The 10,855-nt window shown below is 46.5% G+C and overlaps 1 protein-coding gene and 1 pseudogene across 1 annotated transcript; one reads left to right on the forward strand and one right to left on the reverse strand.

Annotated features, from left to right (window-relative positions):
- Nucleotides 1–1,222: 1,222 nt before the first annotated feature.
- On the forward strand, nt 1,223–2,004 carry LOC118520883 (securin pseudogene; annotated as a pseudogene).
- A 3,008-nt stretch (nt 2,005–5,012) lies between these two features.
- LOC118520928 (keratin, type I cuticular Ha3-I) lies at nt 5,013–9,524 on the reverse strand. Its single transcript, XM_036069197.2, has 7 exons — nt 9,174–9,524; nt 7,971–8,053; nt 7,302–7,458; nt 5,908–6,069; nt 5,688–5,813; nt 5,343–5,563; nt 5,013–5,130 (listed from the first exon to the last, which is right to left on the reverse strand). The coding sequence occupies exons 1-7, from the start codon at nt 9,519–9,521 to the stop codon at nt 5,013–5,015; spliced, it is 1,215 nt and encodes a 404-aa protein (XP_035925090.1). The 5' UTR covers nt 9,522–9,524.
- Between the last annotated feature and the right edge of the window lie 1,331 nt (nt 9,525–10,855).

Genomic DNA, 10,855 nt, shown 5'->3' on the forward strand with positions numbered 1-10,855 from the left:
AAGTGTTGAGGCCCTGTCTCCTCAGGTGTCCTCAGGTAGCCTCAGGTATCCACACCCTGAATCAAGGCTTTTGGTATTTTCCCCTGGAACTTGCTGCCACACATAAGTACATGGTCTGTGAGTTTGAGATAAAAGTCCTATTCCCATTCAACCTCTTGCCTTTTTCATAGGTTGGTTTTCGAATCTCTACAGGAGTTCTTGTTCCTGATATCTCTCCATTCCAACCACTGATTTGGTAAAGTGGGAATCAGAAAAGGAAAACAAGAGTCAGTCTCTTTTATGGGCTGGGCCTTGGGTTCCCTCACTTGGTTGTTGTTTGTGTTTTTTTTTTAATATTGGTAAGTGTGGACACCACTGAATACGATCATATGACGAAAAGATGATTCCCAACTGCATACAAATAAAAACAGATTTGGTGGGTTGTGGGGGGCACCTGGGTGGCTCAGTCAATTAAGTTTCTGACTCTTGGTTTCAGCTCAGGTCATGATCTCAGGGTCGTGAGATCAAGCACCACACTGGGCTCCATGCTGGGCATGGAACCTGCTCGAGATTCTCTCTCCCTCTGCCCCTCCCCCCCCAAAAAAATAACGGATGGAACCAAAGCTCCAGAGCTCACTGAAATACAGAATAAACCAGCCACGGTCCTCCGCCATCTGAAGGGCACTGACACCTCAGGCACAACTTGGCATAGAGCTCCAGCCCACGTCACAGGGCTAAGGAGCAGTCCCAGGGTTCTGGAGTGTGGAGGAGGGGACAGAAAGAGGAAGGTGAATCCAAGGCCCCTGCCCCCATCCAGCCTAGCAGACCCTGCCACTCTTCATGGCCACTAAATCCTCCACCTTCTGCTGTGCTTTCCTGTTTTCTACCTACATATTGTGTGTGTGTGTCTAAATATATAATAGATTAATTAATATATCATTTGTTATGTATCTAATTATATTAAATATATCAAATGTAATGTATATTAATATGTAATTGTATAATATATAATATGTATGTACATGGTGTGTGTATACATGTATATAAGATAGATTTATATTACCTTAGTGCAATTTTCTCTTCAATTTTACCCCAGATATTAGCTGGATTTCCTTTTTCTTCTCAGAGATACAGACTTGGATTCCACCACTTGCATAGCTTTTGAAGGTCTGAAGACCTCCCAAGAATTTTTCTTTTTTTTTTTTTTCTCCCAAGAATTTTTCTAATACCCAGGCACACTTTTTAAAAACATCTGCCTTGGGGCTGTTGATTCCGACGTGGGTGGACCGTGAGGTCGTGAGTGGCTGGGCGCACAGGTCCCGCGAGGAAGGAGCTAGTCCAAAATGGCTACCCTGATCTTTGTTGATAAAGAAAATGGAGAACCAGGCACCCGTGTGGCTCCCAAGGACGGGCTGAAGCCGGGGTCTAGGCCTCCAGTCAAAGCTTTAGATGGGAGATCTCAGGTTTCAACACCACGTGTAGGCAAAATGTTTGATGCTCAAGCAGCCTTACCTAAAGTTGCCAGAAAGGCTTTGGGAACTGTCAACAGAGCCACAGAAAACTCAGTAAAGACTAATGGATCTCTCAAACAGAAGCAGCCAAACTTCTCTGCCAAAAAGGTGACTGAGAAGACTATCAAAGCAAAAAGCTCTGTTCCTGCCTCAGATGACACCTATCCAGAAATAGAAAAATTCTTTCCCTTCAATCCTTTAGATTTTGAGAGTTTTGACCTGCCTGAAGAGCACCAGATTGCACGCCTCCCCTTGAGTGGAGTGCCTCTCATGATCCTCGATGAGGAGAGGGAACTCCAGAAGCTGTTGCACCTGGGCCCCCCTTCACCTCTGAAGCCCTCTCCACCATGGGAGTCGAATCTGTTGCAGTCTCCAAGCATTCTGTCGACCCTGGATGTTGAATTGCCACCTGTTTGCTATGACTTAGATATTTAAATTTCTTAGCACTCAGTAGTTTGTGTGTATGTTTTGTATTAATAAAGCAATTCTTTAACAGACTCTTAAAAAAAAAAAAAAACATCTGCCTTGGAATCATGACACACAAACAAAAAATGCAAGTGTCTTCAGCATCCAGCACAATGAATCTCCACCTCCTACATTTCCATACAGTGTGCAAACAGTTTCTGCTTAGGATCCAGAAGCATCCCTCTTGCTCCCTTCTAGCACTGCCCAAGATCTCCTCTCCTGTGTGCACCCGGAGGGTAGCCACTCTGTGACTCCTAACAGCCCTGCTTACTTCTGCTGGGCACACTCTCCTGTGCTTCTGTGTATTTACTCAATTCATCCTCCCAGTCATCCTGTGAAAACACACTATTATTGTCATCCTACTGAAGATGAGGAAACAGGGGAGCATGGTATTTATGTTATTTACAAGGACATTGCTCTTGAAGAGTAGAGCTGGGATCCAACCCACAGACTCTGGTTCCATAGTCACTTTCTTCAACTGAATATTGTGGCCACTGATCAACAGTCCAAACCAATGGAGTTGAATGTGTCAAAGAATAACCATTTGCCTCTACATAGCACCTTGCAGATGGTTTTCCACTTGCTCTAAGAGTTTGCATTTTCTTTTTTTTTTTTAAAGATTTTATGTATTTATTTGACAGAGACACAGCGAGAGAGGGATCACAAGCAGGGGGAGAGGGAGAGGGAGAAGCAGGCTTCCCGCCGAGCAGGGAGCCCGATGCGGGGCTCGATCCCAGGACCCTGGAACCATGACCTGAGCCGAAGGCAGACGCTTAACGACTGAGCCACCCAGGCGCCCCGAGTTTGCATTTTCTAAATTGCATCTGGGAGCCCTGTGAGGAGGAATGAAGCTTGGAGAAGGGGAGGGACTTGCCCAAGGGCCAGAGCTGGTAAGCAGCAGAGTCAGATTTGAGTACAGCATAGACTAGGAACTATTACTGATTTCTCCTTGTCACAAAGGACAGGAGAAACCTGAGGCCAGGAGGGTCACATGAGCAGCAGTCCTCCCTCCAAGCAGGTGGTGCTGAGCTTAAGTGAAGTCCCAGCCTTTCCATGTCTCTCAGACTCCTTGCACTCTTACTGAGGACAAAACATTTGCCCGGGACCCAGACAGCCTCTGTAGGGACAGGAGACAATTAGGGGGAAGAATGAGGCCCAGGTGAGCAGGGCAGAGGTTCTCTGTGAATCCAGGACTCCAATGGGGTGACTTGTAGGCACTTGCTCTGTCCTGACAGCCCAGAACAACCTTAGGAGAGGGGACCGTGTTCTCCACTCAGTGCTTCAGACACCCAATTTCACACAGTGTAAATATCTCAGGTGAATTTATATGTCAAAAAAAATGTGCATGTGTAAATATCATGCTGTTCCCTCACTGTGAAAAGGAAGGGTCTTTTTGATGGAAACAAAATGGTCTTATTCCCAACTCTTCAATCACATATGAGGCATTCCAAAGAATTTCCACCTACAACTTTACGTCAGGTTGAAAGGACATATCTCAGTCTGTGCAGAGTGCAAGTAGTTTGGGAGGTTCAGGGCTCACTAATTTGCGGGGTTTTGCAATATTTCATCTTATACTCCTATCAGAAGAAATGTTGAGCACACACCTGCAATGTGTTTACTTATCTTTATGCACTATTGTTATGCATTTTGTAATATGTATATATACAACTGTAAAATATTATGTGTGTTATAAAACATACACTCTATGCTACTAATAAAAATTTTTAGGAATAAGCAATCTATAAAACTTTTTCAATTATATTTGCTGTTATTATTAAATAGGCATAAACACTTGCCCTCCCAAAAATATCATGATTAAATGATATGAAAGGTAATACCAACATTAATAACACTTTGGTGAGAGGAATGTGATTGAAAATAAGTCTTTTCTGACATTATGGTTTGATCATTTATAATATAGTGACTTGATAGTCTGGACCTGAGAACAATGTATTTTTGCATATTTTAATAGTTATTATGAAATTTGTAGGCACAAACATCATCATTACTTGATTTGGATGGTGATAAAGAAAACCTCTCCAATATACAAAGATAGAAGTTGAGGAAGATAGTTGTTGGCTACTTTTTCCAGTTCTTGCTAGGGTACAGTATTTTCATGTTGCTGAGAGGTATGGCCTTACTCTCAAGATTCACTTGCTCCTGATGAGGTCCCATTCTGTGGTTCTTTCGTATGTTCCCTCCAAAGAGCTAGACAGAAAATGTTTTGTAGATCCTGTCATGTGGATTTGCCCTTTCTTCTGCCACCAACTTCTCCCCACACAAGAAATCCACATCAACAGGGGGTGATGTCTGGTGGAGACTTTCCCTTTGAAGGAAGTCACATGACCCCTTCATCTGATGGAAGAACACCATTTATTTTTTATTGATACAAGACACCCAATTTGGGAATTAATGAAGAAGGACAATGATCATGTTTGTGCCAGAATAAGAGTTTATTAGGAAGTTAACAAGGGACCCTGACTGCCTCTCCAAAGACCAAAAGAGTGACGAGGAAGATTTTTTCCCAACAGCTTTATAACCTGCCTATCAGCTCCATCATCCATTACTTTCATGTGATTATTTTGAAATCACATTTAGATAAGTAATTGTTCAAGCATAACATGTTACACAAGTGTGTCATTGTGATAATAGATATTGCAATAGATAATAAATAGATAATAGATAATAGATATTGTAGCACATGGGTTGCACAAGGATTGGAGACACAAGGCCCAATGGGCTTGTCCAATGCATTGGTTGTAGCACACGGGTTGCAGGGGAGCCGGCAGACAGAAGACCACATTGTGATAATAGATAATAGATCTACCGCTGTAGATTTCTCTATATGTTCAGAAGACAGAACGAGCTGGTAAGGAGGCTGTGCAGTCTAAAGGACCAAGCCAGGGAATTCAGTGAAAGGCAGAGTTGACACTTAGAAGCTGGTGCTGATAGAAATTCTTCCTTTGTCCAAAGCGTGGTCACCATAGGAGATGCTTGTATGAAATAGAGTTGAGATGTGACTTTGGAACCCTTCTCCTCCTCCTGGCACCGGGGCCTCTAGCGAACAAAGGTGTTGCAAGGTCCGCACCGAGCACGTTGGGCACAAGGATTGGAGACACAAGGCCCAATGGGCTTGTCACATGCATTGGTTGTAGCACATGGGTTGCAGGGGAGCCTGCAGACAGAAGACCATGAGGGCCAGTTAGGGGGAAATGAGCTGAAGAGATAGGAAAATACTAAATGCACTTTGTATAAGAATATAGCACTTCCTTAGACTGCCTTCAACCAAAAGCTTGAAATTATCGATTTGTTTCCATCAAGATGACTTTTCACTCCCACAGCAACCTCATGCACCCCCAAGGGAAATAGTACTAGCTTTCCACTCACTTGCAGTCCTCGCTCTCCAGTAGGCCCCGGTACGTGTTGATCTCACACTCCAGCCGGGCCTTGACGTCCAACAGCACCTGGTACTCCTGGTTCTGCCGCTCCAGGTCACACCTGATCTCAGCCAGCTGGGACTCCACGTTGCTGATCATGCACTGCACCTGGCCCAGCTGGGAGCTGTAGCGGGCCTCGGTCTCCGTCAGCGTGTTCTCCAGGGAGTCCCTCTGTGCAGGGAAGATAAAGAATGTCACAGAGCCACTCCTCAGGGAGCTTCTCCCTGGGGTTCCAGAGAAATCCCAGGCTTCACGAGGTCATGAGAGTGTGGACAGTACCCTGAACAACACCCACCAGGTTGTGCTGGGCCTGCAGCTCAATCTCCAGGGCGTTGACCGTGCGTCTCAGCTCGATGATCTCCGCCTGGCAGGACTGCAGCTGCTCCGAGCTGGACACCACTTGCTTGTTCAGCTCCTCGGTCTGAAACAGCACAGGGGAGAAGACAGGGTCAGACCCTGCCTCAAGGGCCCCGAGGGGCCAAGTGTCCTGAGTGGCCATGTGCTGAGATGCCCACCTGGGTGGTGAACCATTCCTCCACGTCCCTGCGGTTGGTCTCCACCAGGGCCTCATACTGACTCCTGGTCTCGTTGAGCACACGGTTCAGGTCCACAGTGGGGGCTGCATCTACCTCCACGTTGAGGCGGTCTCCAATCTGGCAGCGCAGGGTGTTGACTTCCTGAGGGAGGAAGGGGAAGATGGAAAGTATCACAGAGGGTTCTGATGCTCTCTTCTAAGAGAGCACAGGTCAGCTTGTGATCATTAAGCTTTCAGCAGCTCTGTTCCATCAGATCTTCTCATAATGGGTTCTATAATCAGTGACTAACCTGTGTATTCCACTTTGCAAAGTGCTTTCATGCCCACGACCGCTTTCTGCCCCTGTATTTGGGGTGCTACCCCTCATTTAGAGCAGCGATTCAGCCTCCAAGCTGAGCTGTGATAGACCACAATGTAAACTGTGGGCCCCAAGCACCCAGTTCAGTGTTTTTGCTCATACACCACAGAGTCTCTTAGGTTTGATTCTTAACCATGGCTAATAAAAGGGTTAGAGTCTGGCTGAAGAGGAAATAAAGAGTGCTTACTTCAAAATCTGCCATCTGGAACAGAATAGGTCTAACTGGTGATTTGTCAATTCTATCAACCTAGATTTTGCTGAAGGAAGTAAGTATCTGTTCATTTCCCTGCTACTCTCTTCACAGAGCCAGTACAGCTTGGTACTTGGACTTAGGTAGATATCAGGCTTGAATTGAGGGCCATCTCTACCACTTACTATATGGCTTCTAGAAGCTTCTAGAAACCTTAAGTTCTCATCTGTAAAATGAGAACCACCTCTGGAGTTCTAAAGCAGTTAGCACAACGTTGGGCACACAATAAGCTCTTGATTAATATTAACTATCACCTTTTACACTGTTCTGGTATTTAAGGTTTGCACAAAATGTCCATCTTCTTTATGAACTGACCAAGCAGTGACAGTGAGCATTTTGCTCAACATTTCCTCCAGGCCACACTGAATAGCAGAGAAAGTTCTGGAGGAGAAGGAGGAGAGTTGGTTTTGTTTCCAGCTGAGCCCTCTCTGCTGGGTGGCTGTCCTGGCCTCTCCAGTTGCTAAATGGGGAATCAGGATACAAGATGTCTGCAGCCCGTGTGCTCTGACCTGGGAGTGGAAGAGGCTGTGGGCACTGCCTGGTTGCTGGCCTTTCCTCGCTCCTGGGCTTGCCAACTTGTTTACTCTCATTCCTGCCTCTGGCAGAAACCTAATCTCATACCACAGGTTTTAGATTGCTCATTCTCTACAAATCCCTTTTTGTTCAGAGGACAGATCCCTCGGCTAGTTGAAACTCTCCCACACCCCGTGGCAGTTGGAAACAGGCCTTGGCGAGTTCGAGCCTGTTGCTCTTTGGGGAACTTCACCTGCTCGTGGTTCTGCTTGAGGCACAGAAGCTCCTCCTTCAGGGACTCCACCTGGGCCTCCAGGTCGGCCTTGCACAGGGTCAGCTCGTCCAGGATCCGGCGCAGGCCATTGATGTCCGATTCCACCAGCTGCCGCAAGCCCAGCTCCGTCTCATACCTGTGGTACAGGGGCATCAGGGACCACCAGACAGGAACAGGCCTGGCCCTGACTCTGGTGTGGTTTGGTTTGTCACACAACAGGAAATTAGGGCTTGTGATTTCTACAGCCTTCTCTTTCATTTAGATTTTTAACACCGAGCAGTAGTTCCTAGAGGAAAATGCACTGGTAATTATTTTTTGATAAATAAGGAGCCAGTAGATTTAGGGAACAAAAGTCCATAAACTGTGAGATTTCCAATTAATACACTTCTCACATTCACCTGATTGCATTCTGTGCATAGTAAAGCATGGCGGAGGCATGACTTCTACACTAGATTGGGGGATGTCACCTTACAGAGAAGCAGGAGAGGGGGTCTGAATCTGGAGAAGAGATCTCTGAGCTCTGCTGAGCAGTGGCTCTGTGGATCCTGGGGAAAACATCTAGGGAAAAGCTTTGCCGATGTTTGTCAGTGTTGAGGACAGGCTAAAGGGAAAGAGAGAAGAGAGAGGACACCCCGCTTGCCCACTCACTTGGTCCTGAAGTCATCTGAGGCCAGCTTGGCATTGTCAATCTGCACCACCAGCCTGGCATTCTCTGCCTTGCTGCACAAGATCTAGAAGACCCAAAACAATCTAGAATGAGCTTGGTTATTTTTAACCAACAGCAATTCCTACTAATTCACTTACCTGGAAGGAATGGAACGAGAAATCACAGTGGATCTTATATAAGATTATTAAAAGCTGTCCATGTGCCATAGGTGCTCAATAAATATTTGAAAAAATCAAATTTGAAAAAAGAATACTGAAATGTGTGAGCAAAAGCATCAGTAGATAAGTAATCTTTTCCTTTCCTAATAAACAATACTGAGAGGCTGATAATAGTAACTAATATTTATTTTTAAAAACCTGCCATAGCTCCGCACTGAGCATAGAGCCAGCTTAAGATTCTCTCTCTCCCACTCCCTCTGCTTCCCTCCACCCTGGCTCGCATGTCCTCACTCTCTCTCCCTAAAAACAAAACCAAACTACCATAAATCTGGTATAGTTCTAGGAGCTGAAGATACAAAAATGAGTAAACGCTAGATCCTGCCCTCAAGAAACTTCCAGTCCATTGGGGAAGATAAATATGTAACTAGCTGTTGGAGGGGCTAGGTCAGGGAAGCAGCCATACCTTCCCCGCCATCCTGGATGGCTTGGCATCACTTCCTCCTAGCTGGTTTCTACTCTCCCTGATTTTAGCCAACCATTTTATGCCCTTGCTAGACACTGAACACCAGGAGAAGTCCAGAGGCATCCAGGTCAGGAAAATAATCAGGATAATTAGGTACCCAGAAGAAGACAGCAACAAGAAGTCAGAGTAGTCAAAAGTCCAGATGAGGAAGAGAGAAAATAGTCCAATTTTCACAAAAGGTTCTGCATCCTCAACTTCCTTCTTGGGCTCAGGCCTTTTCTCTTACCTCAGGGTAGTAAATCCGGAGCTTGGCAATGCATGGAAGCATTTGGAGGCGGCTTTTAATTACAGCTTATTTATGCAAAGTGCTACTACCTCCACATTAGACCAGCACTATGCAAATCTTCAGGCCTAACAGTCCTGAGCCTCACATAAAATGGGCACTCAAGAAAAAAAATGGAAAAGCCAGACTTTAGCTGAGAATTCGTACTGTTTCTTAATCAGATCTCAGATTCCCTCCCTACAACTTCCTGCTGGAGGCAGCATGGTGGCCACCCCCTTACCTTCTGCTGGAGCTCCTCGATGGTCCGGAAGTAGGACTGGTAGCTGGGACACACGAAGGGCACCTGCTGCTGGCACCACTCCCGGATGTGGCTCTCCAGCTCCGCGTTCTCCCGCTCCAGCTGGCGCACCTTCTCCAGGTAGCTGGCCAGGCGGTCGTTCAGGAACTGCATGGTCTCCTTCTCGCTGCCATTGAAGGAGCCCTCACAGAACCAGCCACAGTTGCCCACGTTGGCGGGGATGTTGCAGGCCCCGGGCAGGGTGCAGGTGTGGCAGCTGGGGGGCACGCAGGGCCGGGAGGAGCAGGTGGAGCGGCAGCTCATGTTGGGCAGGGAGCAGTTGTAAAGCATGGTGCTGGAGGGAGCAAGGCACCCGGCTGAACACAGAGTCTAAGTTCTCTAAGCCACAGAGCTGTGGGTCTCCTTCCCCTGGGGAGCATTTATACCCCCTCCACAGAGGGTGTGGACATGGAAGGCAGTCCTTTTTTTCTTACTCATTTGGTGATTGTCAAAAGCCCTTCCCCCTTGATTTGTTATGTTTCCCCAGAAGAGTCCCTCACCTCATAAAAGACTTTACTCGGGCTTCTCGCTAAGTCAGGACTCCTCTTCCATGCTGTGCATCAATGAAGTAAGAGCTTCATGGAGTGGCTTCAAAGAGCTGGACTCATGAACGCCCTGGCCTTCATTAGTGGGGCGTGGCAGGTCCAGGGACACTGTTGCTGCTTTGCCTCCTGGCTTGATGGCCCTGACTCCTTGGCAATCCCTGGCTCTTCTTGCTAAGATGGGAAAGCACAGCTCTTGCCTATGTATCTTTTGCTAGGTCAAATTGCCAAATGTCAAATTCATGGTTCTCAGAAAGAGGAATAAATCCCTTCCAGAATAGTTAAAACAGCTTGGTTCCCAGTGGCCCTGTTTTTTGTTGTGGCAGACATCATATCCATGATCATGTAAATCAACCAAATAACAGATATGCACCAGGATAACAGTATGTACAGGGCATTGTATGAAATGGAAGGTAGGACTAGGGCTGTGGTCAGAAGGAGCTCACCCTTGTTGAGCCCCTGCACAGGCTCCTCCTTGTACTTGACACTTCTTACTTTCTCACTCACACCTCACCATGACCCTTCAAGGTACTATTTTACCGATGGGTAAATGGAGGCATAGAAAGTAGGGAGTGATATATTGTGAAGCCAGGATTCCAAAATATATCTCTTCTTTCCATCACCCCATGCTGCTTAAATACAAATGAGCCATCTCCTTCCCTAACTTCTTCAGACAGATCATTTCTTCCTCCTCTGTGAGCTCTCATCTCACCTTGAGCATGGCAATGCCCAGCTTCTGTGCTCATCTATCTCTGTATCTGAGTTCCCTGAAGGCAGGAACAGGGTCTAATTCTCTGAATCCTCAGCTCTAAGTGCATGGTGCTCAGTAGACACACAATGGTGTGTGTTGAGTGGATGAAGGAAGGAACATGGGATAATAATCTAAGGCAGGAGATGGTAAGTGATAAGTGTATGGTGGAGGTAATGGGACAAGAGGACACTGCCAGGACAGGAAGTTCACAGGTATAGATATGTGCTGGGGCGCAAGGCTTCTGAGACACAGAAGAGGAACATGGGCCCTGCAGGTGAAAGAATGGTGTGCACACACAGCGAGCAGGAGAGTCCAAGTTCTGGTCAGTGAGG

Source organism: Halichoerus grypus, chromosome 2 (genome assembly GCF_964656455.1).
Source record: "Halichoerus grypus chromosome 2, mHalGry1.hap1.1, whole genome shotgun sequence".
Classification (NCBI taxonomy): domain Eukaryota; kingdom Metazoa; phylum Chordata; class Mammalia; order Carnivora; family Phocidae; genus Halichoerus; species Halichoerus grypus.

Excerpts from the sequence above, each read along its gene's own strand:
- LOC118520928 (XM_036069197.2), bottom strand. The coding sequence starts at position 9,521 with ATGCTTTACAACTGCTCCCTGCCCAACATGAGCTGCCGCTCCACCTGC. Across the intron at positions 6,070-7,301 it reads TCAAGCAGAACCACGAGCAG|GAAGTCAACACCCTGCGCTG; the intron begins GTGAAGTTCCCC and ends TTCCTCCCTCAG. Across the intron at positions 5,564-5,687 it reads TGCAGGCCCAGCACAACCTG|AGGGACTCCCTGGAGAACAC; the intron begins GTGGGTGTTGTT and ends TTCCCTGCACAG.